The sequence below is a fragment of the Emydura macquarii genome, unplaced genomic scaffold, assembly GCF_026122565.2.
Source record: "Emydura macquarii macquarii isolate MOO-44397 ecotype Brisbane River unplaced genomic scaffold, CSIRO-AGI_Emac_v2 contig_1253, whole genome shotgun sequence".
Classification (NCBI taxonomy): domain Eukaryota; kingdom Metazoa; phylum Chordata; order Testudines; family Chelidae; genus Emydura; species Emydura macquarii.
Genome location: NW_027131390.1, coordinates 18,813,652 through 18,841,400, shown reverse-complemented (window position 1 = coordinate 18,841,400; position 27,749 = coordinate 18,813,652). Strand labels below are relative to the sequence as shown.

Genomic DNA, 27,749 nt, shown 5'->3' with positions numbered 1-27,749 from the left:
TTGTTTCCCTGAAAACACATGTATGGGGCCAGCTTCTGATTGCTGTCACCCTGGTGTAAATCCAGAGTCACTCCATTGATCCTGGCCCCATTGTGTTCTCAGCATTATTAAAGTGTCATAGTCACACCTGGAGATAGTCTGGGCAGATTTCTGTTATTGCTGCTTTTAAAGCATGTTCCACCAATGTGCACTCTCCACTGACAACACTACCATAATTTTTTTCAACAATGCAACGTGGTGTAAAAGCAAAGCTCCTGAATAAGTCACACTAACTGCTGACGACAGCCAGCCTTCATTTTCAGGGAAACCCAGCCGTACACACCTGCTTGTGGACAAGCGGCATGTAGAAAAGGGGGAGTACACGCCAGCACAGCATTCTGAGCTCTCTTAATCTGACCACTCGTTGTCGTCCAGTTCTGAGTCATCGTCGGATTCGCTGTACTCCACTGCAATCCTGCGGGACAGGATAGTGGCTACATCATTGCCAACCGGTTCCTTCTTCGCCTCCTGCTCCCACTGTTCCTGGACTTTCCGGAGTTGAATTCCTGCGTTAGAGAGGAAGGGAAATCTTCAGAGTCAGCAAGAGCAACTTACCCCCATTGTCTATGTGAACATGTGTGATGGCCACCACATTGGCCAACACGCCCAGGACTGAATCAGGGACCTTCAGAACTAAAAGCATCAGCTTCTATAGCTTGAGTTAAAACTCCCTAGCTGATGCTGTAGCTGACTCACATCCTGAATGGACTGGCACAGAGGAGGACTTGTAAAACACCCACCCACCCAGCAGTGGGCCACACGGGATTGCACAACCACAGCCTCCTCCCTCTTGTTCTTCAACCCAGCACAGTTAGCAGAAAATGGAGAAGGAAAAGACATATTAGATCATGTTTTCCACCACTATCTCCACGGTGCCTAGTGCAAGCTTATTCCCGACTGGGCATTTGCTAGTACTCTGTGCAGTCTGGTTTTAAACATCCCAAATGATGGGACTTCCACCACTTCCCCTGGGAAACGGGACTTCAGTGCCTGGAGTATTTTTCCCCCTGATATTCAGACTGAATGTTCCTTTGCTCAGTTTCCTCCCATCTCTCCTACTTCTACCCCCCCTTAAATAATTCCTTTCTCCTTAGTGTTTACACCTTTCAAATGCATGCACAGCACCAACAAAATCTTCTTCCCAGGCCCCCTGAAATCAGTGGGAGACTTTGCCCCGACTTCAGCGGGCTTTGAATCAGGCCTCTAATGTGCGTCTGCGTCGGCTGGAATCCTCAATGTGTCGTCCTCTCTCTATCTCCACTGAACTGCGTCTCCTTCACCCCCACTGCCGGACAGCGCCGGCATCCCAGGTTGTAACTCACCCCTACGAATTGCAGCAAGCAGGTCGCTCCTGGCATCGCTCATTGGTATCAGAGGGATCTGGGGTTTCCGAGGTTCAACCGCCACCACAGGGGATGACGCTGAGTGAGCCGGCGAGGCAGTGACCGTTGGAGGACCTGGGGGAGGCGGGGGAGGTGCAACAGGGGGCCCCAGGGGGCCAGTCTGAGGGGGAGAAGTGGAATATGGGCAGGGCGGAGCCGGAGGCGGGGAAGGTGCATATGACGAGTGAGCCATGGGGGTTGCAGCGCTGGGCACCATTGCGGGAGGCGCTGAGATGGGGCTGTCGAAGGCTGTCTGAGCAGAGGGTATCACAGGGGGAGGGGGCGGAGGAGCAGGTGGCACGAAGTATTCTGCCATCGGCATCTGCTGGGGACTGCAACAATGAAAGGATAGAAAACAAATCAACAGCAATCACAGAAATTATTCTTGCTAAAGAAACAACACACATGAAACATAAAGTCCAGGACCCTCCACTCATGGTCACCTAGTGGCAACCACCAAAACATCCCAGCTCAATTCCAGCTTAGGGAAAGTGCACATACTCAATCCCCCCTACAGTTTAAAATAACATGGCATTCATCTCCACTGCCAGTCCTAAACTATTGCATAGCACAGCTGTGTGCTGGTAAACAGTTCCACCCCAGCAGTGGCTGCATTTGAAATGATTCTTATCTATTCAGAAAAACGCGCTCTGGTAACAAAAGCAGACAGGATCTCATTTTCTAAGGAGTCACCTGAAAGACACAAACACAAAAAACGACAGGGAACTCAGTCCTTGCAAGCAGGTATACCAGACCAACTCCAGGCCATGTTCAAGCAGGTGTAACCGCCAAGGACGTCTCTAGACCACGGAAGTTGATTAGCCAATGGGCGTCAGTACCTTGCACCAGTTTGCCATTCAATGAGTGTGTAAAACAAGTGAGATTTACATGCTGAGAGGTAGGGGCAGGACGACAACTGAAGGAGGGTGTAAGACAAAGCTGTGGTGGGGGGAGGTTTGTAAATCTTGAAGGAGAGTTAAGATGCTGGTGAACGTGGCCTCAGATTGCTTGGAAGGCTATGTTCCCTCTAGTCAGGGGACACATGTTCTGTATTTCATCTTGAAAGGCCATAATGAAATCATACTGAGTGACTGATCATTTAAAAACACAGAAAGTAAGGGGAATACAGAGATATGGCTGAATCTTAAATCACTCCATTGTGCAGCCTTATGGGAACTGCTGTGACAGGGCTCCACAGCCTCTGCCATATCCGTGCTCCACCCAAAGGGGAAAAAATTGTCCAGTTATTGTTTGGGAAATGTCTTTGCCTTGTGCAATGCCAAAGGGGCAGGTCACATAGCTGCAGGGAGACTCTTCAGACATGTTCAGAAAAGCCAGTTAACTCCTGGTCTCATACCAGGAACTGCAGGTGGGTCAAAGTTAAAAGGGCCAGCAATCATGCAATGACCGCTGCAGTCGAGATGAAATCTCCCTCCTGTTGCATAGCATTGTGCAATTAGGTTCATGTCGTGAAGGTCCAGGGGAGATCACACCTTCCCCTGGAGCCTCTGGCATTGGACACATTTAGATGCTCAGACTGACCCTGAATTAGAAGAAGCAGCGTGACAATCTGCAGGGTCCTGTTAGGCTCAGGATAGACTTTGCATAATGATCTTTGAAGTCTGAAATCATTTTATTTGAAGGTGAAACTGTCCAGGCAGAGAGAGCAGGCCCGTCTACACTGCAATAAAAACCCTCGACACTGAGCCTCAGTGCCTGGGTCAGCTGACTTGGGCTTGTGGGGCTCTGGCTGGAAGGCTAAAAATAGCAATGTAGATGTTCAGGTCTGGGCTAGGGTCTCGCAAGGTCTCAGACCCTGGGCTCCAGCCCAAACCCAAACATCTACACTGCAATTTTTAGCCCTGCAGCTTGAGCTCTGCCAGCCCAAGTCAGCTCACCCAGGCCAGCTGTGGCCATGCCGTGGGTCTTTTATTGCAGTGCAGACACACCCAGAGAGAGAGAGAGGGAGAGAATTGAATTTAGAGTCCGAATGGCCCCTTTAAGGGCCTATCTCAAATGAATGTGCTGAATTATTTTTTAAATCCTTTGTTTTGCCCGTGACTCTGATGTAATCATAGGATTGTGAACTTGAAGTGCATTGAAAAAGAGAAAGAGAATGCTTGCAGAAGAGGTAATGTCTTCCCAAGCCAAGCGCTCACAGGAAGCTGTCCGAGGTTCTGAACAAAAGATTTCCCCTCGTCCTACTCCCTTCTAATTAGCAGAGACCATCACTGGCCAAATTCTGCCCTCTAATATAACTCTGTGTGGGTTCCACGAGGTGTGACAGAGGGCGGAATCTGAGATTGTATATGATTTTTTTTGCATCGGTTTATCTTTGGATGATAATAAAGGCTAGTAACATTTGGACAACACTCACTGCAAGGGGAAGGACTGGGTGAGTCAGAGAACTGGGAATAAGACAGGGATATTTACACATCGAGGCTACTGCTTTGAATTTGGGCCAGTTTTGTACTGGACTAAAGTCACCACCATTGGAGCTGTGGCATGATGTGAAAGGAGACGGTGTTTTCTGAGTGCAGGTCCTGATAGACAGGTGTTGACCTCTCACAAAGCGCCCTCACAGATGGCACCAACTGATGTTTTTGTTGGCAGTCTGATCACAGGACAAAAGGACTGAATGGGCCATGGAGACTGAACTACCATCGTTCACCTCATGAATGGCCAGGCGCACTTACAGAGGGACCGTCTGTGGGACAGCTGCTGCCTATCTTGTGCTTGTTCTGTGGACAGAGGGCCTCACTTTCCCTGGCTGTCAACTTGGCACCTTTCCAAAGCAGTAAACACACTTTAAAGGGAAAAACAGGTCTCTGGATGAAGGAAAGCAGGTGGAAATCCATACCCATACTCCTTGACGATCTGAGGTCTTGGTCCATTCAATATAGTCTCTGGAAGCTGCGGCACATGGGGCTGTTGGACTCGGTTGAGACTGTTCTGACGGCTTCCTGCCGCTGAGGGCCTGTAGACATGTTCCTGGGCCTGGTTAGTGACCAGGATGATCTCTTTGTTGTCTGTTGTCAGATGTGAAGCTGGAGCTAATATCTGCTGTGCAGGGTGGTTAGGACTGGCCGGGTATGAATGATCAGCTGCATCTGATGCATAAGATCTATTGCACACAAAAATACCAAAGGTTGTATTCCTGTATGGAGGGCATAAAGGGACGGTGAGGTGAGGACAGGAGTCTGATGGCACCTATTGGCATCTGGGATCAAGGCATCGACATGGGGAGACCTGATGCATAGCCAACAAAATACACACATGCAAGACAGTGGTGCAAGCAGAGGGGAGGGAGGCAGCAGTAGCATTGCAGGCTAATGAACTGGCCTTTCAGCATTGCAGATCTGGGTTGATATCCTAGCTTAGGTTCCAAATGAAAATGTTCTGGTCTCATCTCAGCTCCACACAGGGATTGCAACACTACTGCAGAATTAGACATGATTTGGCAGGTGCAGAACCAACCTAGCAGGGGTGTTGCACATGGGAACAGAGGTGCATGTGCTAAGCAGTGAGCTGGGGGAGTTGTTTGTACAATGCCTGCCTTCCCTGCACCTGCTTCCTAGCCAGCCCTCAGAGTCCTTCACTGTCATAAGGAACCAATTCACCCAGAAAATCGAAAAGAAAAGAGAATGGTGAAGAGAAGCAAAGAAAAACAACGAGCTAAGCGTGTAATACAGAAAACCTGCCTATTGTCTGGGGACAGTGATCCTTCCGATGAGGCCATGTGATATGGGGATGGTGAGAACCTGTTATCGGGTCGGAATTCTTTATCATATGCCATCATGTTCCATTCCAGGCGCCGGTTACGGGCTTTTCTCACTTTCTTCACCTCCCGGGTAGAATCTTCTACTAACCGCTGCTCCTAGAAGCAGATAAGCACTGTCCTGTTAGCATGACTGCAGGCTGGTTGCCTGCTGACTGTACACAGCACAATGTTTGTGTGAGCTAGACTTCAAATAGGGTTTTCAGGGTATGTGTAGAAGGGTAACAGTGATACCAAACAATACGGGAATTCTCAGGACATATTATTTTAGATCATGGGTCCCAGCTACTCGGACGCCCCTCCACGCTCCCTTTCCCTCCCGTAGTGACGAGTCCTGGTGCACCACCACTGCCTGCTTTCCATTCAGTGATGCAATAAGGTTGTGCTGATCTAAACCCCAATCACAACCACAGGGCTGGTTGTGGGGCAGCCCAGAGCATGTGCAATGGCTGAGACAGCCAGTGCCTTCACCTTCGAAACTGGGGCAGCTAACTGTGAAAGCTGGGATGGAATCATTGGTCTCGATACATTCCAGAGACTTTCCACATGATTTCCATATAGATTGGGAAGCCTGAGCCAAGCTACTGACAAGCCAGAGAGCGGAGCATGGAAATCCAAGTCCACAATCACGCTTGCTGGAGGTGACAGTGTCAGGGGGAATCACAAGCTCATCCCACAAGCCCTTTGTTGCCTAGCCAATGTGAGCCTCTGGACTCCAATGGGCCATTCCTACACACAATTGCTCTTACAACTGCCATCAGACACAGGCATTAGCCAAAGCAAACAGGACAACAAGACACGGTCCAGCAGCATCCACTGGTGCTTATGAGATACGCCTGTTTCTCTTCCACCGAGTCCTTAAACACGTTCTCTGACCATGTGCAGGACTTGTTTCCATTTTCCTGCTTTTCTGTCCCTCGGCTCTTTAAAAAGAAAAGCAATGCGGGATCCTTTACCTACCACTGAAACCCCAGATTTCCTTTATATTTTTGTTCTCAGAGGCCAATCCCTTGCGTGCCTCATAGCTAGGGGGATGTAGCAGACTTCAGTCAAGGTAGCATACTGTCAAAAATATCCAAGCGGGATTTGTTTTCCATAGATTTCAATGTCACATGACTCCCTAAACAACAGCAAGCAACAAACCAGAAAGTCACTGACACCAGACTGTCACATGATCCTTTTATTGCCAGTCTGGACACAAAGGGACCTGTATGTTTCCTGAATGTAAAAACCTGCCCCCTGCTGATTAGCACACATGGGGAACGAAAACCCAGGCTCCCTCCCAGGTTCCTAGGGCTGTCAAGAGGTATGAGTGCTGCAGAAGCAGCCTGCTAAGGTGTTAGGTGGGAACCTAGCACGTCTCCTTCAGAAGTGACCCTCTCCTGAGTGACACTGACTGGACATGTGTTTATGAGGACAGTAGATAGGACCGCGAGAGACACTTTAGAAACGACAGAGAGAGAGATACTGTACCCGTTTCAGAAGGACACTATAACCAGACAATATCAGCCTATCAAACTAAGTCCAGGTCAGCCTCATCTTAGGCCTGGTTTGGAGTTCCTTTGACACCTTTACCTTCTGCCTGCGTTTCTCCTTTCTCTTATCCTCAGTCGCCTGCAGCATCTTCTCCTTCCACAAGTTGAAGAAATATGAAGGGTCGGTGTAGAATTTGAGGCCGTCTTTCTTGTCGTCTCTGAAATTATCACAGCAGATTTGGGGAGGGGTGGAGGAAATTCTCAGCAACAGGATGAAATATTGTCAATAATTGAATGGCGCAAAATAAAGGCACGTTAGTGAGCTCAGCATTTGGGACATGAACCCCAGCGAGCCCTGGTGAGACACCTCTTTGCTTCAGCCTGTTCCCTTCTCTCTAGCTGCCTCCTTCCATCCCTCTCACTGGTCCACCCTCCCATGCATGTTCCCATCCCCTATCACACTCTCCTTCCATTTCCCTCTCACTACAGTGTCGACCATTAAGGGTTTTGCACAGAGGACACTCCGAAGTAACTGATAAATACTATTGGCTTCAAAGTCAGGGGTTTATTAAGGCATGTTTGACATGCAGGCTGAGATAGAATTCCAGGAGACCCTCTAACTTTTCAAAGAAGCCCCCACAGTTTACCATACCCTCCTGCCCCCCAGAGATACATGAAGGGGGATTGGGTTCCTGCCTTTTTGGTTGACCTGGCCATATTTAGCTTCAACCTGTTAGTGATCAGTGATGCTTCCTCACATTTACCATTGGATGAGCTGCCCTCTGCAAGCATAGCATATTATTATCTGTATTAAATAAACCATGGGTGGTTCAGTTGCCTTGTATGAGAGGTGATCAGTGTAGCAGCAATGCTGAGACAGCTCAATAGCTGAGAAAAGAGCATCATTTACTGAGCCATCACCAAGCCACACATTGATCCTCGCCTGTAACCACCCAGTAACACCACTAGAAGCAACCGTGACCTCAGGGTGACTCCATCACAGCAACTTAGGACAAGGGCACCAATGGACTTCCAGTGGAAGTCCCAGACAGCAGCATGAACACAGTGTACAGATGTAGGTATAAGGGCCTGATCCTGATCTAGCTTACGCTGGTGTAAATCAGGAGTGACACCACTAAAGGCAATGGCGTCACATTCAGGTAAAACTGGTGTAAGGCTGAGCAGAAGTGGGTCGTCCTTTCAAAATAGGGCTGGCTTGGTGTAGGATTTTTCGGTCTATATTGAACAGTCCCACCATGGATATGAGGTACGTTGCTCAGTCCCGGCCCCCTGTGCCCTACCTGTATGCCGTGAGGATGTTGAGTGGTGGCGGCTTGTCACAGCGTTGGTACATCTCCATCACAGGGTTAGGGATGGAGTTCCGAGACACCACCTGCTGGTTCTGCACAGTTGAGCTCTTGAATGCTTTCCGCATGTTGATGTCTTGCAGTGAAACTGTGAGCACAAGAATGGACGAGGGGAAAGGCTGAGGGCCTGCTTCTATTAGTATTCTCACCACAACTCCTACAGCTTCCACCCAGCGCTGGGCAGTGTGCCTGGCCTTTGCTCTCTGCCCCCTGCACTCACAATGCACATTCACCATTCGCACTCTGCCCTCGCATTGGAGCACTACAACCCTAACACTCACACTGCATGCTTGCCGTTTCCCCCTGTGCCCAGTACTCATGCTGCATGCCTGCCAGCCTCACCCGATACCCAGCATGTACCTTTACATACATGAATACCAGCACATATATATCCATACATATACCAGCATTTACCGTTCCATATATACATACCAGCATGTATCTTTACAGTTGTTCAAACATTAGCCAGACTTTGATAATCTAGACTAAAAGGCTGGTTTGTGTTCAATATCAGACTATTTGTGCAGGCTAGAGACTCATCCCAGGTCACTTTGGATGCTAATGGTGCCTAGCCATTAATATTTGCACCTCTGTGTTATTTCACTATTAAAACAAAGGCCTCTCTGAAGGCATCAGGCAGAATTGATGGCATTTCTCCCACAATCAGTGACAATCCATCCAGCCCTGTGATCGGCGAACATTTGCCACGGCATCTCCTGCATGTGGGCACAAGAGGCAGAGCTGTGTGCAGGGAGGGCGGGAGGCAGAAATCCAGCCTCCAGTACAGCCACCTGAGCTGTCAAAAGCTTTCCTGCTCACTGCCTGAGACGCCAACTCCACTGCGAGTCATGCTGCAGGCGCGCCCACCGGATGGAAAGCAGCAATTTGCCAGCCGAAAGGAACCACTCTGAGACTGCACACAGTCATACGCTGACAGGCTTCCCTTCTTTGATAGGAAGTGGGCATGTTTTAATCACTGAATTGAAAGAGACCTACATTCGGTGAAGGTTTACTTGTGGCAGCATCTGGGTCAGGCAAGCACAAGCAGAAATGCCCCATGTCAGTGTAAGACGTATGAAAGCACTGGATGTTACAGAGGCTAGACGTCCAAGGAAAGACCAACTACCTAATGGAGGCAGCATGCCAGCATCTGTCAGATACACATGCAAATTTACTGGGTCTGATTCTCGACCCTGGTTAAGTGCCCTTTGCATGGAACAGTGGTACATGTGCAGTGTGTACCTTCACAAACAGCTGTACTGCCTACTCGGCACTATCTGCAAACAAGCTGTCTTGAATTCTTGGCCAATTCTTATTAGAGATGTGCGTGAATCATCCCCCAGATCCGAGCACCCTGACTCTTTGTGCAAATTCTGATCCAGATCCAGGTTAGCCTTGATGGCTTGTGGTTCATCTCCAACTCCTAGTGCCTCGTAAGGAAGATTGCCCTGGACCCTCTCGGCTATTTGCAGGGACTCTGGCTTTGTGGACCCAATAGCATTTGCCATTCTCCTCCCTCTCCCCAGTTTTCACGCCAAGTGGCCACATCAAACAGCCCAGCACAGACATGGCTGTCTCCTAGCCTGTTTAGTGGGCAGCAACCTATAGCGACTGAATCCTCTCTACAGCCAGGCTAAGTGTGTCTGCAACAGCACTGGGCAGGCATTTTTCAGTGACATTTTTTAAAGTCAGAAGATCATGTCGATTCATCAACCCAGACATTTTCGCAGGAAAGGGTTGGTTTCAACATAAAAAAACTCAAAACAAATTTGTGGGGAAAATGTTTTAAATTTGTCACAGTGAAACGTTTTGATTAACTGGAGCCAAAAGTTTTTTGGGAGGATTTTCAGTCTGTAAACATTTTTGAGAATGATTTCTTGCCCTGATTTGAGGTAGGACATTTTTTCAGTATCTCATAAATTTTCCTTAGATGGGAAAACCATTTTCCTTCCAGCTCTAGTCTGCAGACACGTTAAGCATTTGTTTAGCAGGAGAAAGGCTCCTTATGTGTTACAAGGTCCCACATGCATGTACCTATGTGCCAGTGTCTGTTGCCTGTACTTCAGTATATAGATCCCCATGTCTCTAGCCTCCACTGGGATGTTTGAAGCACTTCTTCATACATCTGTCTGTCCATCAGTCATATTTATTATTTAGGCAGGTTTCCTGCTTCCCCTCCATCCTCTGCTGCTCTCTCAGGCTAATCTCATGCAGTCACCTGATCAAATAATTGTGTGTGTTCTCTCTGCTCCCACACAAGGTCACTGTTCATATGTTTGCCTGTAGTATTTTCTCTTAACACATTTTGCGAGGCAGGCTGCCAAGGCAGCCACAGAAAGGGGAGGGGTGGCCTGGAAGGGAAGAAGTGCCGCCTTCTGTCTGCAGGGGCTAAGAAACAACACTGACAGACTGTCCAATTCTCCTTGTCCGGATGGGTAGCCGCTGTGATCCCGGGTGATGAGAGGTTCACAGAAGCATCAGCAGACACCTCAGGCTGCCCATGTGGAACAGTGACATGTTACTGACAAGTTACCTGCATTTCAGGGATTCAATGAACCAATCACCATAGCAACTGTGGCATTACACAGGGCTACCTCTGAGCCAGCACCGGGAAGATCTTCTTAAAGAAACCCACCGCAACATTTCCAAGGGAAGGACGTGTGCTGCAAAAGCACAGCCCCCAGAATGATTTCCAGCCAGCTGAATTCAGCATTCAATGCTGGAGGCCAAATCCTGTTACCGCTTACACTCCGGTAACTTGAAGGGGCCAGAGAATACCACGGTCCTGATGCACCATGCCATAGCCCCAAGGAGCTGTTCGGCAGCTGAGAATAGCTAAAGTGCTGTGAGTTTTGCTGACCAGGGTTAGAAGTGCAAGGGTTTAAAACAAAGGAGTTTAGGAAAGGCTACAAATCCTTCTGCTTTACGGCATTCGCTGGTCTCCAACCACGGGGGTTAGGAAGACACTTTCCCTGGAAGCTCTTTAGTGCATCGCTGACTTCTGTAGGGTTTCTTGCATCTTCTTCTCAAGCATCTGGCCCTGGCTGCTGTTGGTGACAAGCTACCAGCCTAGGCAGCGCACTGGCATGGTATGGAAATTGTTACGTTCCTCCGAGCTGGGGTGGCACAGAGCCATTTCCATGACTCTACACCTCTCAGAGTTGTTTGGTCAGTGTTGAGAAATGATGAACTTCTGCACTCAAAACAGGCTCTAAACCTGGCTGTTTGTGGCATTCGCAGGCTCATCAGAAATCAGAATGATGGATTTTTTAAAATGACCTCCAGGCGAGCAATTTGATACAGACCTCTGATCCTTTGGAATGACTCTCCGTGAGAGAGCGAGAGAAAGGAGTGGGCCAAATTTTAGTAAAATCTTAGTAGAGCAAAGTTACAATCAAAATTCCTTCCAACTACAACCTCCACATTCTACAGCCAAAGAGATGAACAAAGACAATTCCTGCTGGCCAGCCCCATCTTACCTTCTTCCACAGTCGAGTCCAACTGAGTGACCTTGATCACCAAAAGATCCACCCTCTCCTGTAGAGAGTTCATCCGCATATAGAAACTATTGGCTTCATTGAACAGTTCTCCAAATATGTCTTCAGCATGTCTGCCTTAAAGAACAAAAGGGGAAGGAGGTGTACATGGCAGGTCAATAGAGAGATGGACGAGTTAGTTATACAGAGAGGCAGAGATAAATGAAAGGACTTTCCCATGGGGACTCCTACAAAAGACAAGCATAGCTAGTGTATGCCTGGCCTTCCCATTTGCTTTCCATGACACTAGTTTGCATCCCCAGCCATTCTTTCCCCAGATCTGTTGAGCCTTCGGTTTGCACAAACTAGCCACAAGCGTGTGCAGTGCATTCCTCGGGGGGAGGCAGGGGCCCTGGGCGACGGTTGAAAGATGGGAATGCAAGACTCCAATCCTCACACCCAGCTGCTACAGGCCTTCTCGTTTGCAAGAAGCTTTTGGTATTTTGTGCGTGCAGTACAAGCTTCCCCTTTGGCAGCCAAAGCAAGTGATAACGCAAGACATCAGTACGTCTGATGGGAATGATTTCCTTGTAACTGATCAGCCCTGCCCCTGTCATTTTCACATCTAAACTGTAGAACTGGCCAAGTGGATCAAGTGTTTACATTGTAATGAGCTTGTGTGTTGTGTACAGCACAGCCTTCTGCTGCGTGCCATAGGCTGCAGACTGCTGTCCGCGGAGGAGACCTTCTCCTGGAGCTCAAGGGAGAATTCTGCTTTTGAACCAGCAGCACCTTGCTTCTATCACCTGCTATTTCCGTGAAGGTCTCAGTGGCCATAGTGAGCAGCACAGAGACAACTGGGAAATCTTGGACGGCCATGGATTTGTTACTATCTATGCACACAGGAGTGCTGGCAGGTGGTTGTGTTCTCTGTGGCTCCCTCCTTGTAAGTGGCTTTCAAATGGACATTTTTGCATGGTTTTGAAAGCAGAAAATGGCCATTTTGTCACTGTCCCGGGGCAGCTGGCCCCTTTAAATGAAGCAGGTTTGGATTCCCGGACCCAGAACAGGAGCTCCCAGTTTAGCTATTGAAGATATGGGGGCAGCACCTGGGGCTATAAAGAGCCAGGCTGTCAGTAAGGAATGGAGGGCAGCTGTGGCTGCCAGAGTCCCCTGGGAGGAGAGGCAGTGGGAACCTGCTGGGGGAAAGGGGTCCCCTGGGAGGCAGTGCTCTGTGAAAAGGGCCAGGAAGAATCCTACAGGAGGCACTGAGAGAGGCAAAGGGGAAAATCCTCTGGGAGCTGTAGTCCACAGGGGGCTGAGAGACTGTTTTTGTGTTTTGCCTATGTTTAGAAAATAAAACGGTGCCTGGGAAGAGCATCCGGGCATGGGCAGTGGGTCCTTCATGGACTGGGGACAAGTCAGCATCTTGCAGTCACATTTGATGGAAAAGAGCCATCCAGGGAGCAGGAAATCTAGAGACTCTAAGCATGATCAGGGTTCTGTTGCGCTAGGCACTGCACACACACATAGCACAGAGGCTACCCCTCCCCTGCAGAGCTTGCAATCTAAATAGACAACACAAAGGATGGGAGGGGAAACTGGAGCAAGAAGCAGTTTGACCAACAATCACACAGCACATCAGTGGGAGGGCTCCTGAGTCCCCATCCTGTGCTCTGTCCATTGAATCAGATACAGACTGAACTGGTATAGCCAAATCCAGGTGTGTGTGTGTGTGTGTGTGTGTTGATTATAACAGCCTGTTCGTGACCTCTAGGACTGCCAAGAGCTGTATTGTTCTCACTCCATGTGAAGCCTAATAAAACATGTATCTGAATTAAACTGTCCTGAAAGAATTCAATCTTGAATGAGCAAAAACCGCATTAGGGCTGAATCTCCTGCTTAGAAGAAAAAATCCACTATTCATTTTGATGCAGCGGAAAGACTCTGAATTAAGGCTGCTTATCTTATTTGACAATTCATCACATTTCCACGTTAGGCTTTTAACATGGGAAAGGTCTAAGTACCACAATGCTTATCAAGGCACTACTGACACCTGCAGGTGAGAATCATATTAACTCCTGCCTGGTACACTAGACTTGATTGGATTGCTCTCTCCCTCTCTCTCTTTTTTGAGAAATAATATGGCTTTAAATATGGTGCCATTAGGATGAGAGGTCTGAGCTGTTTTCTGTAACTACATCTAGCAAGAGATCCCCACAGATTCAGGATGAAGGAGCTTTTCATGCAAATGGAATCTCTTCAATAACAGGGACCTCTGCTTTGTAGCTTTCCGATCTGATCCAGTGCAAACCAGCTGAGCCAGTCTTGGTTTAATTTTTTTTTTTTTTTTCACTTCCAGGGCTTACATTCAGCCAGAGCTGTCTGGAGCAGAGCTCTGGTAAATATTTTCAAACCTGCGGGACCTTCCCTGGAGCTAGCGCTCCGGGAAATACTCTGTGAGAATTTAAGCCCTGTTTATTTCCATACTTTGTGATGAGTAGAGCCTGGGGATTTTGTGTGTGTGTGTGTGCGCACGCGCGCACAATGTTAGTTCCAGTTTGGAGAAAACCTGGATGCTTTGCTGGTCATGTCTGTTTGTCTCACACAGCTACAGTACACAGCTCTCCAATAAAACACTCTAGCAAAAAGACAATGTATGTAACCCCAAAACATGTCATGCTGGCTTCTGGCTGGGAAGAGAGGTCACTGGCCTTCCCTTCACGTGACCCACTATTATCAACTGTTGTGCTCTAAGAAGCTCAGAAAATGTGTGGGTTTTTTAAAAATAAAAGTGAATTTAGTGCTGATGAAAGAAGCCAGAGTGACAGTGTGGAGAGAGCCGGGCTCTGGTTATCCACTCCATAAGCACAGCACGGGTAACAGCAGGGCAGGTTTTCCTGTGCCACCCTCACTGATGCCCCAAAGGAAGTTCATCTTTAGACAAGAGGCAGATTCATCCTCCACATCCCTTTCTCTCCTCAGCTTCTCTGCTGAAACTGCCTCTGGGAAAAGTCAGGGGAATTAGACCCTTTAACAATCTGTGTACATACTAAGAACTGCAAAGATACCCCCAAGCTAATCCAGCAGCAGTTAGGGATTAGCCATCGGAAGATAACAGCGTGAGTACCAACCTGGGCCCAGTTCAACCTGTGACAGTGGAGGTAAAGGATCCCAAAATCCCCTTTCCAATCTCCTCAAATATACGGTCCCTGTCAACGCACTCTGCAGAAGGCAACAGTGCTCCTGCATTTAGGGTCATTTAGAATCAAGAAACCTGGATTCTATTCTCAGCTCTGCTACTGACCTGCTGTGTGATCTGGGCTGTGATCTCTGCTACTGACCCACTGTGACACCTCATTCCCCTCCCATGCTTTGTCTATCTCGTTTGTTTAGAACGTAAACTCCGTAGGGGCAGGAACCGTCTCTTATTACACACCTGTACAGTGCCCAGCTCAATGGGGCCCTGATCTCAGTTGGGACTTCTACGGTCTATTAATAAAAATACATGTGAAAAAACTGCAATCACTACAGTGCGAAAACAGCTCTTCATGGATGACAATGCAGATTGTTCACTAACGTTCATTTCTGAAGCAAAAGGTGTATTTAATGCTTCAGTCTGTGTTTCAAGTATAGTACATAATAATCACTTCCAACTTAATTTAGACTCCACCATTTAAGTTTCAATAATATTGAGGGTGTGAGGGCAGGGGACGGGGGGTAGCAAAACCTGCTCTGAATAAAAAACCTTGTTTGGATTTATTTTTTAAATGACTGGAGTTAAATATTCCCCTGAAGCAACGCACACCCCAAATACAAATGCATCCAGCCAATGCCTGGGAACCAGAAGGAAAATGGCTAAAATCGAGGATGAAAGCGACTAAGCTAGTTTCAGGGTTGAGCTAAGTGAAGTGCAAAGAGGAAAGCAACAGCATCAGCAGTGCAAAGCACATGCTTATTTTTGAATGTCTTAGTGTCAATAATGAAAGGTGCTGCTACACAGACAGAATTTTTTAAAACTATATTGTACTTTTATCTCAGCACCATGAACCTCTTTGAGGAAACGACAATACACTGTTTTCCCATAAAAAACTTATTTCAGCTTAGTTCACATCTGAACACTGTAGAATAATCCCCCTCCACAACACGGCCAAAGGTATTGCTTTTCTGTCATTGAATGGACAGTGTGGATGTGACCTGAGGGAAGGATATGGTTAAAGCAGAGGTTCCCAAACTTTTTTTGCTGGGACCCCCTTTGAAAATATTTCAGGCTGTGATGACCTCCCCCCCCCCCCCGCCCAAAAGTGATGACCCCCCATGACATGCCATTCTTACTGGCATGCACAGGGGCTGACAGCTCACGACACCCCCATAATAACCTTGCAACCCCCTGAGGGGTCATGACCCCCAGTTTGAGAGCCCCTGGGTTAAAGCAAGGGGGTATCACTGGCAGCATGTTTGCTGAGACATAATTCACCTTTCCTCAGTGGGCTCAGTTAACAGAGTTTTCAAGTGAGTGCAGAGAACTGGTTTAGCAGTAAAGTTCAGTTGCTAAAGATATCATAGTAACTCCTTGAGAACGGATAGTAAGCATCCTGCCCTGGCCTGTCCCACACATTATCCTAATGCAGGAGAGTTAAATGTGGACGTAACCCACAAACGTACCATGGATCTATAATTTAACAAATCATTTTCATTTTCTTTACTTATTGGATGTTTGTGGCAGGAAAGAGCTCCTCCCAGTTAAACCAATATAAATTCAGGTCACATCATTAACCTCAGTGGAGCTACTCTTGATTTGCATCAATATAAATAAGAGCAGAAACTGGCCCATCATCTTTTGCATCAGGCTGCTCTGGCTTGTATTAAAGTCAAGGGGAGTTTTACCACTATATTTAAAAGGAGCATGATCAAGCCCAGTATCAGCATCTCTGCCCATGTCATTTCCATGAGCCCTGTCTGTTGTTGGCTGGAAGAAAGAGGCAGGACTATCAATTACATGGGAAATCAAAGAGGAATTGGCTGGAAATTCATAGAGGAACAATGCAGATTTCTACTAAAAGCCTTTTAGAAAAGTGTGCTGTGCTCATTACCCAGAAATTATTTACTTTATATTATTTAATAATATCCAAGCACCTGCAGATCAGTGGGTTTCCTCCCTGATTTTATACAATCATAATAAAAATAACCACAACCTGGGTTTTTTTTAAAAAAAGTTCGGAGACACTATATATATAAAAATCCACATTACAGATAAAATCTTAGACCATCAAAACAAAAAGTTTTTTAAATATCAAATGAATGCTTCAACATTGGTGCTGTTTGTCTACTTTTTGCACTTCACCCAGCTTGCCCAATGAAAATAGAGTGTTTAATTTCACTTTCTGTTTCCAGGCAGTTTCAATTCCTTGATCTTTATTTTAATTTATACAAAAATATGTCAATGGCTCAAAACCAAAAAGAGGCGCCTTTCCTATTCTTAGTTATTTTTCTTTTAAACATGATTTTTTTTAAGTATTTTTAAAAATCATGGAAACTTTTCTGCTCTTACTAGCTTTCAAAAAACTTTTTTTTTAAAGACAAAAAATGGATTTTGGATCTAAGATTGCTCACCAGTGTCCTTTTAAAGGAGCAAGATTTTTGAGCTTACTACAAATTTTGATCTTCCAGATTCTAGTATGGGAGAGACCTCAAATACATAACGTAACAGAGCTTCTAAAAATGTCTTTACATATGCATGCCACAGGAGGTACTAGGGCCATGGTATCCTAGAAATGGCCCCATGTCTCTAATTTTGGGTTGGCCCCAAAAGGGACACATTTCCTTTTCCTTTTCACTGAATTATTCTAACTGAATTATCAGTGGTCTGTATTGTGTTTTATGCAAAAAAACAAAAAACAAAAAGATTAACAAAAATAAAAAGGAAAATTATTTTGTTCCTAAGGGCCGTATCCAACTCCCAGTGAAGCCATCTGGAGCCTTCCATGGAACTGGAACTGGAAAATCAGTGGGCCAGAACCTCAGCTGGTGTGAGTCAGAGTAGCTCTTAAGAACATAAAAATGGCCATATTGGGTTAGAACAATAGTCCATCTACCCCAGTATCCTGTCTTCTAGAGTGGCCAGTGCCAGATGCTTCAGAGAAAACAAACAGAATAGGGCAATTTATCAAGTGATCCATCCTGTTATCCACTCTCAGCTTCTGGAAGTTGGAGGTTGAGGGACATCCAGGGCGTAGAGTTGCATCTGTGACCATCCCTGGCTAATAGCCATTGATGGACCTCTCCTCCACAAACTTCTCTAATTCTTTTTTGATTCCAGTCATACTTTTGGCCTTTACAACCATCCCTGGCAATGAGTTCCACAGGCTGACTGTGTGTTTGTATGAAGAAGTACTTTCTTATGTTTGTTTTAAAGCTGCTATTAATTTCATTGGGTGACCTCGGGTTCTTGTGTTATGTGAAGGGGTAAGTAACATTTCCTTAGTCATTTCTCCACATTATTCATGATTTTATAGATCTCTGTCATCTCTCTCCCTTAATCATTTCTTTTCTAAGATGAACAGACCCAGTCTTTTTAATCTCTCCCTGTATGGAAGCTGTTCCACATCCTTAATCATTTTTGTTAACCTTCTCCATACTTTTTCCAATTCTAATATATCCTTTTTGAGATGGGGTGACCAGAATTGCATTCAGTATTCAAGGTGTGGGTGTACCATGGATTTATATAGTGGCATTATATTTATTCTCCTATTATCTATTCCTTTCTAATGGTGCCTAACATTGTTAGCTTTTTTGACTGCTGCTGCACATTGAGCAGATGTTTTCAGAGAACTATCCATGATGCTTCCGAGATCTCTTTCTTGAGTCGTAACAGCTAATTTAGACCCCATCATTTTGTATGTATAATTGGGATTATGTTTTCCAATGTGCATCACTTTGTGTTTATCAACATTGAATTTCATCTGCCATTTTATTGCCCAGTCACCCAGTTTTGTGAGATTCGTTTGGAACTTTTCGCAGTCAGCTTTGAACTTAATTATCTTGCATAATTTTGTATCATTCGCAAACTTTGCCACCTCATTTTTCACCCCTTTTTCCAGATAATTTATGAATATGTTGAACAGCACTGCTTCCTGTACAGATCCTTTGGAGACCCTGCTATTTATCTCTCACCACTGTCAAAACCGACCATTTATTCCTACTCTTTGTTTCCTATCTTTTAACCAGTTACTGATCCATGACAGGACCTTCTCTTTTATCCCAGGACTGCTTAGTTTGCTTAAGAGGCTTTGGTTTGGGACCTTGTCAAAGGCTTTCTGAAAGTCCAAGTACACTATATCCACTGGATCATCCTTGTCCACAAATTTGTCGTCCCCCTCAAAGAATTCTAATAGATTGGTGAGGCATGATTTCCCTTTACAAAAGCCATGTTGATTCTTCCCCAACACATCATGTTCATCTATGTGTCTGATAATTCTGTTTTTTACTATAGCTTCAACCAATTTGCCTGGTACTAAAGTTAGGCTTACTTGCCTATAATTGCCAGATTGCCTCTAAAGCCTTTTTAAAAAATTGGCATGAAGTTAAACGCCACTGTGCTGGGTTTCTGTGGTATTTCTTCCCTCATAAGGATGTTAAATTTAATCACAGTATGGTCGATATTACTGAGCAGTTCAGCTATATTCACCTCTTGGACCAGATCCTTTACATCAGTTAGGATGAAATCAAGAATCTCCTCTCTCTTTGTGGGTTCCAGGGCAAGCAGTCATTAATGGTGTCTAGAAATTTTGTCTCTGCATCCCATCCTGAGGTGACATGTTCCCAGTCAATATGGGGTTAGCTGAAATCCCCCCCTTATTATTGAGTTTCCTGTTTTTGTCGCCTTTCTAATCTCCCTGAGCATTTCACACTCACAAACCTGGAGCCAACTCTCACCAGCTGAAGTTCTGGCCTGGTAAGCTCAGAAGTGGTGATTTTTGCCGATGATGAACAATCAGCAGCTCTGCATAAGAGCCCCACAGAGGATCCGTACATGCCCTCCTGTTTTCAACTTACTGAGGCTACCCAGCTGCTTGATGATGGCCGCCAGGGTGCTGTTGGTTACACATTCCAGCTCACTGGTCACCCCATCGGGAAGAGCGCCACGGCACAGGTGACGAGGTTCGATGTTCCTCTTCACCAGCGGCATCCTTCTGGGGAATTGTCACTGCTTTCCCTGGGATGAAGCAGAGAGGGAGAGAAATCAGTTTTTCTGGAAACCTCTAACCAAATAGGGAATTCTTGCAGCAGCTGCCCTTTTAACAAAGGAAATGTGAGTCTCTTCTTTACCTGCCTCCAGCAGAGTTCTTAAAATAGGTCCCTGCCATTTGGTTGCTTGAGATGCGGTTTAGCCTGGCTAAGCCCTGCTATGCAGGCAGCCCGGCCTCCATCCTCCCATGGATTTTTAAGGCTCCCGTTTTGCGAGTCGCGGTATTCTAGGCAGCCGGGGTGTAAATAAAATCCAGCTGGCCGGTAGCACACAGCAACCGCTTCGCTGAGAACCTCCCGAGCAAGAGGCTCTTTCATCTCCTGCAAGTCAATGCGTGTGGAAAATGTACGTGCCCAAACACCACAGCATCCACGCGCACACGCACACACACACAGGGAAGGTTTCCCTCTGGTAACAGTCTACGTTTTTAAACAGGGTTGGCACTCGTGACAGAGGCCAGATTGACAGTCTTAGAGGCTGCTCGTCTCTCTCCAAGGACAGGCTCAGTGCAGACAGCAGCAGTGCAAACTCCCCCAGCCCCCTCCTCTGCCCCTCCTCCCCCCCGCCCAGCCTGCCAATAGTGCCTCAGATGGGCCACTTCTAGAGGGGGGGGAGATCCACAAGACACCCTGGCCCATTCAATTCTCCACCTCTCAGGTGAGGTTAATAACAAGGCTGCTCTGCAGTACTGGTGGAGTCACCTGTACTAAGAGCTGGACTGAAACACCTCCCCCTGGCCAATTCTTTTCACATAAGCTACCAGTCTGCCAATGGTTAGAATGTCCTGTCACTTACCTCACCCAGGCTGGATCCAAACCAGAGACATAGCAATATAAGGCTCCACATCTTATCGCCATCCAGCCTCCTATCCTCCACTCTTGAAAAGCCTCTGACGGGAGCCTTATCCAACCAAAATGACAAAACTGGAGCCAGCCATTGCATGTCATTCCATTCTTCCCAGCTGAGTGCAAAGCTCTTTGGTTTTTATTTTTAATTTGGGGGCCCCATGATTTACCGATTCAGCTCATCCAAGTATAAAGGCGCCAGTCTCCGCTCTGCCCTGCCCCAACAAATCAAGCCTTCAAAGGCATTTTTATGTGTCTGTTATTCCCAATCGTTCTGTGTGTTTCAGATCCAAACGCTCCCCCTTTTGCTCGTCGAAACTGGGTTATTGTCCATCAGTTCCAAGAGCCCAGCTGCTTCGAATGAAAAGCAGCATATAAATCCTGCACACACAGGCTGCCAGCTCCGTGACAGCCTGCAGCAATGAGCACACTCTATTAACTGTTATCACGGCACACTGGCAGGCAACCCAGGGACCGCAGAAGAATCAAGGGACATTTAATTTTCTGACAGGTTCAGGGAGACGCCGGGAGATCCCAATGTTAAGCAAGCCTAATGAATGTTTCCCAGGGCCTCCTTCCTCCTTGCCAGATAAATTCTTGCCTTCAAGATTTGCTAATGCAGATGGGACCTGGTTAAGACAGACTAGCTGAAATAATGCGGGACTGATTAATAGACAGAAGGGCTGGAAAAACCAATACCTTAATGGGGTTCAGTTAGACTCCTCCATTAGCATGAGGGGTTGGTTGTTGTGGCAAAAATTAGCAATGGGACCAAGCAGTTAGTAGTATCCATTTAAGCAAAATGAAAAAACATTTCTCATTGAGGAGTGGGCAAAATAAGTGCATTATTAACACAGTACAACTATGTGCTAGTTGCTTTACAGTCAGCAAGATGACAAGGTTCCTGTCTCAGAGAGTTTTACAACCTAAGGGTCTGATCTTGATCTCAGTGACAACAGGGTAAATTAGTTCTTACTCCACTGAAGTCCATGGAGTTATCCTACTATAAAACTGGCAGAAGAGGAGTATTAGTCCCTAAACAACCAATGAGCAAAGTAATGGACCAGTGGCATTTCATTTTCTTGTTACTCTCGTGCTTTTTGTTTGGAATTTTTGTAATTAATGTTTTCTACTGGCTATTTTGTTAACTCTTCCTGGGAAAGGGGAAGGTGAGGAAGATGAGGGTGCACAGACATTCTGGAAGAAGTGTCAAAGGGATGGTGCGCCTGGAGGCATTTCCTTTGGGGCATAGCCTGGAGCTCAGAGGATGCAGTTTTAGCAGTAATTCATCTGACTGCAATCATTCCAACAAATGTCAGGGAGGGTCCCAGAAACCAGCATTTATTAAATACGATGCTTCCCTGGAACTCAAAGCACTGGTACTGCATTGCAGCAACTTTCACCTGTAGATCACCCATCCAAATCCAGCTAAAAGTTGTTGATGACCCAAAGCCATAACATAACAGTCTGGTGGCCTCTGTGAAACGAGTTTGGTGGGTCTCAGTTCTCTTCCCACTGGAAAGGTTTCCATAGCACTAAAAATACCATTGAAACTGGCAACAGTTGGACCCCTTGCTGACAGTCTCAGCCAAGAGGCCAGGCATTGAACAGGCCATAGAAAATGAACTCTCCTTTCACCTCCAAGGCAAGATTGAGGCCCATTGTATTCTCATTTTTCAATGATCATTTCCATCCCAGGCTGATGAAGACTTGAGTAAGAAGCTACAACACAACAAATTTCAGTGCATCTTACAGCCTGGCTACCTGTGACAGATATTGCAACTGCATGCAATATCCTTGGGGAACATGTTGTATTAAGTTTATGAACGATTTAATGTATTACTCTAAGCCAGGGACTGTATGCAACTCTGGAAGGGAGGGATACCACAGCTCCTCCAGGAATTAAAAGGGTGGAGGATGATTAAGGTGAATCGTTCAAGTTGTAAATACCTCCTTAGAGGTATCAGCCCCTGGGATGGCTTGCATTTATTGATTCTAATGGGGCTTTCCAGAGACCAACAGACAGAGAAAGGGCATAAAAGGCTGTGCTTAAACTGACACAGGGTCATCCTTCAGATCCAGCAAATGGACAGGACCTTCTGTCCAAAGGGGGCCCCAATCCTTGCAGAAGGGCTTCAGAGATTTTAGCTTACTAGGACCCCATAAGACTGATGGGGGACCACTGCTCCACTGTTAGCATGCTTTCTGTATCTTTTCTTTGTAATGCTGCTAAGCTAAGAATAAATGGGGTTTTTTTTTGGTGAAGGCTGGTTGGTCAGTGATGTATGCTGTCATAACCCCTGGAGACTGGTTAACAACAAGTGCTGGATCCTGGTGAGACCTGCTGGGGAAATCACAGTGAGGCATACAGGGACTGGAAGGAGAGAAACATGGGTCTCTTCCTAAGAGAGGTGATGGCTGGGAGTCTGAATGTGCTGAAGGATGACCAGGAGGAGGAGTCAAAGGGGCAGTAAACCCTGAAACTGTGATGCTAGCCATCTCCAATCCTTTGGTAAAAAGAAAAAAACTCCTGCAATTTATTTTAGAAGATCTTATTGCTTACTTAGCACATTGACATGTGCATTCAAGACACTATAAAGCATCATCCTAAAGAAAAACATCTTCAGTGTTGGAATGAATATGATTGCAAAGGAGTTTAATGCTGGAAGGAAGGAAACAACTTCCATTTATAGAATGCCTTTCACACCAAAAGCTCACAAACTGTGAACAAACACTCACGCTCTCTGAATACATCACTTCAACCAGCACAGAAATGCAACTGCCTCTAGGTAGTTAATGGCAGCTGTTTAACAGCCCACAGCAACCACTTCAGAGTTAAAGGCACAAAATAAAAAAAAAAAGATACAGAATCGAATAGAAATCTGCTAGTGGGTGCAACAGAGAAGTGGCAGGGGAAAACAGCCATAGTATTTGCTGGGTATGTGTTAAACATCAATGCTAAAGTGTCCTGGACTGGTTTGTACACAAAGGTAGAATTACTCCGGGCTAAGAGTTAATTCTACTAAAGCCAGGGGTAGAGCAAGGAGGGACCTCTCTCACATGGGGGTGGTGAGGAAATGTGACTTCCTTTAGTGCCACTGCTCGGATCCAGCCAATCTATGAGCTGAAAGTCTTTCCAGGGCTCAAAACAATCATTCGTGTTGCTTGTGGTGAAGGCTAGCCCTAATGAGTACCAAGTGATCTAGGCTAACTTGCTACATGTGGTCCAGATTCTCCCTTCAGTTACACTCAGGCAATCCTACTGTTACCAATGGGCCTAAATCCTGCCATTTTACACCCCATGCAATCCCACTGCAGCCCTGTGTCCTTAAGTAAATCTGTTATATTTCTGCAGTCACGGGGTCTGTGAATAGTGAATGTAAAGCAGCAATCGCAGGAACGTGAGTGAAACTTTCTAAATATGCCATGTAAGGGATGGACAACAATGCAGGATCTCAGGGTCGATGGGGATAAGGATCTGGGTGCTTAGCTCATTCTAGTAGGAACAGGCTCCCCTGCAGGAACTACTGTAATAAAGGGGGAGGAGTTGGGGATCACCATGAAACTGTCGCTTTCGTTTCCTAGTTCCCACTCTCTGGATCAATCACATGGATGAGCGACTTGGTGTAACTTACACCTTCTTCCAGCCTCCTAGTTACTCCAGCTTAAACTGCCATACCCTCACACCCATTACTGGCATGTAAATTATGCCTCCCCTAAGGTGTCACCTCTGAAATCAGCCCACTGGGTCTAAACTGGGTCTAATTTACATGCGATGGGGAGTGTAACGGGAAAAGCAACTAACAGAAGGCTGGACCTGGCAGTGCAAAGTAGACACAGCAGCGGATGTATCTACACTGGAATAAAAGACCCACAGCTGGCCTGGGTCAGCAGACTCAGGCTTGCAGGGCTCAGATCGGGGAGCTAAAAATTGCTGTGTAGATGTTCAGGCTCGGGCTGGAGCCTGATCTTTGGGACCCTGTGAGGCGGGTGGGTCCCAAAGCCCGGGCTCCAGCCCGAGCCCGAATGTCTACACAACAATTTTACAGCTCTGCAGTCCGGGGCCCACCAGCCCAAGTCAGCTGACCCAGGCCAGCCATGAGTGTTTAATCGCTGTGTCGACATACCCAGAAAGTCTAAAGGAGTCTTGGTCAGACAGGCTGGTCTGTTTCAGCTGCTTCACACCATTGCAGTGAGGCCAAAGAGCTATTAACCTACGTCAACTTCTCAGTTACGCCGAGTTTACGGCTGCGCCTGCTTTGCATTGCTAGAGTGGTGCGAAGCGCCAGAGCGCACCCGTGTATCTGGCCCTCTGAATCTAAGAGCTTGTCTAAACTAGGACAAATGGTTATTTTTCCATCTCAGGCTGGCTAACATGATCTGAAAAATATCACTCAGCTCTGAGCATAGATACAGTCTGGCATCTTTCAGATCGTGGTTGTGTTCTAACCCAGCGGGGAAACCAGAAGACACCTTTCCACTGGCAAACGGCCTGAGACGCATCCATTCTTTGCACATAGGCCAGCAAAAGGCTGTTCACATGGCAACAGCTGCCAGTCACTCCTAGCCTTGTTTGCGTTCAAACCGGTGAGCTAAAAGCAAAGTTCTCTGCCTGCCATAAAACTCTCCATAGTCCTCAATTCAATTCACTCGGAAATCCAGCTGGGCCACTGGCCAGTACCAGGACATTTAATGAGCTGCTTGAGCCAGACAATTAAAGGATGGAAAGAAAGAGCGAGTCTTAGCATCTGCCAAAAAAAGGGTGATCAAGTGCCAACAGCCAGCATTTCTGTCCTGCTGTCACAAACAGTGAGCACCAGCAATAAGACAAGGAATGAAAGGGGAAGCAGGGTTTACACAAAGATGGACACAGTTAAAAGACACAGTGGCCTGATACAAAGCCCATTGATGTCAGTGGAAAGCCTCCCATTGACTTTAATGAACTTTATTTTGTAGGGAACAATCCTGCTGAAGTGGCTCACCCGAAAAAGTGTCACTTTCCCTTGTTAAACTGTCAGTGAAAGAAAAAGCAAGGGAGGCTGGTACCGGGCAACTGTCACAGAAGAGGTTAGCGCTAGCCAGGGGCCATGTATCTACAGATTTTTAATTGACTGCCATGGCCCACAGCAGGTCAACACAGGATCAGAGGAAACAATGCACAGATGACTAGTAAATAATGATGAGGACACGGAGACGTACAGAGTGATCTGGATCGCTTGGTAACGCGGGTCCGTTCACACAAAAATGTACTGTAATTCAGCCAAAGGCAGAGTTCTGCATCTAGGGACCTGGCATACAGTCCACGCCCACAGAATGGGGGAATGTATCCTGCAAAGCAGTGACTCTGGAAAGGATTTAGGGGCCATAATGGATAAGCAACTCAAAAAGAGCTCCCAGTGTGATGCTGCGGCAGAAAAGGGCTCACACGAGCCTTGGCTGGATGAACAGAGGAGTAGGGAGTAGGAAGAAGGAGGTGATTGATTTTATTTTTGGATGCTGCATTGGTGAGACCACTCCTGGAATGCTCCATTCAGTTCTGTTGGCCACATTTTAAAAGGGTTGTTGAAAACTGGAGATAGAAAAGATCCACAAACAGTATTCAAGGGCAGGAGAAAATATCTTACTGTGAGAGAGCTAGAGCTCAATCTGTTTAGTTTATCAGACGGATTATTGAGAGGTGATTTTGATTACAGTCTATAAGTACCTTCACAGGCAGAAAATACCAGGTACTCATGGTCTCTTTAGTCTAACAGAGGAAGGCACAGCAAGAACCAATGGCGAGAAGCTGAAAGCTGATGAATTCAGATTAGAAATCAGGCACAAATGTTTAACAGTGACCAACCATTGGAACAAACTACCCCAGGAAGTGGTAGATTCTCCATCTCTCAACACCGGATGCTTTTCTGGATGTTATGCTTTAGTCAAACACAAATTATTGGGCTCAATACAGGGGTAAGGGGAAGAAATGTAATGCCCTGTGCGATACAGGGGGTCAGATTAAATGATCCAGTGATTCCTTCTGGCCTTCAACTCTATGAATATACTTTCTCATGAAACTGCTTTCTCTGTGTAAACGAATCCAAGGATGACTTGCATCTTCCAACACTTCCTACAGGCTAGACCGGGGGAAGACCATGATAGTTTGGGATCCTGGGATAAGTGTCAGCCAGATGCTGCTGATGCAGGGCTCATTTCTGTATTCAAGCCAAGAGGAATGTTACTAGATAGACGTGCAGCCCATACTAAACTATAGACAAAGACTGTCTCAAAGGAAGAACAGTTACATTCAGCTTAAGGATCAGACTTGCAGTTTCCAAAGCTCCCTTGCTAGGAGCCTGTACAGCCTTGCCTGACGCATACAACACAGATCAGATGTCCAATATATCACCTTTTGGGCTACCTAGGATACAGCTACTGCCTAAAGGCCGTGCGTGGCCCCTGTGCGAGCTCAGCTACAATAAAGCTGTAGAATTAACCCAGAGCTTTCGAGCTTGCACAGACCAGATGCAGAGCTCTGGGTAGTTCCTTTCTCAGCAACAGAAGTGGGTCCCAGGGCTGGTCCGAGGTATGGTTTGACTGGGCAACAGCCCAGGGCACCTGATTGGATGGGGCGCCAAAATTAGATATTTAGCACTAATAAATCACGCTCATCCTTCAATTTCTGCTGCAGCTTGTCCATTTCGCAGCTGCCGAAATTGACAGAGCAGTGCAATTTTTTGAGAGTAAGACGCAGCGGGAAATTCAAAAGTGTGCCCGGGGCGCACGAATGGCTTGGGCTGGTCCTGGTTGGTCCAACTAAAGATATCACCTCATCCACCTTCTCTTTGATATCCTGGGACCAGCACGGCTGCACGAACTCTGCCTCAGCTAAAAGACTCAGGGCATGTCTACACTACAAAGTTAAGTCAACTCTATTTAAGTCGACATCCAGCTGCTGCAGTAATTAAGTCGGTTGGGCTCATTGTCTCAGTGGCAGCATTTGCATCCATGCAGAGAGCAGTGCACCATGGGTGGCTATCCCACAGTGCAACCAGCCGCAGGGGTTCTGGGGAAGGGCTTGCAATGTCTCATGGGACCAAAACATTGTCGCAGGGTGGAATGGGAACATGGCTTCGACCTCCCATGATGCAGTTTCCACA

The 27,749-nt window shown here is 46.6% G+C and overlaps 1 protein-coding gene across 1 annotated transcript; it reads right to left on the bottom strand.

Moving 5' to 3' along the window:
• Positions 1–223: 223 nt before the first annotated feature.
• Positions 224–20,677, bottom strand: LOC137153927 (actin-binding protein WASF3-like). Its single transcript, XM_067549720.1, has 9 exons — positions 20,561–20,677; positions 19,573–19,732; positions 11,521–11,655; positions 7,976–8,129; positions 6,775–6,892; positions 5,123–5,298; positions 4,282–4,545; positions 1,362–1,753; positions 224–545 (listed from the first exon to the last, which is right to left on the bottom strand). The coding sequence occupies exons 2-9, from the start codon at positions 19,703–19,705 to the stop codon at positions 388–390; spliced, it is 1,530 nt and encodes a 509-aa protein (XP_067405821.1). The 5' UTR covers positions 19,706–19,732; positions 20,561–20,677; the 3' UTR covers positions 224–387.
• Positions 20,678–27,749: the final 7,072 nt, after the last annotated feature.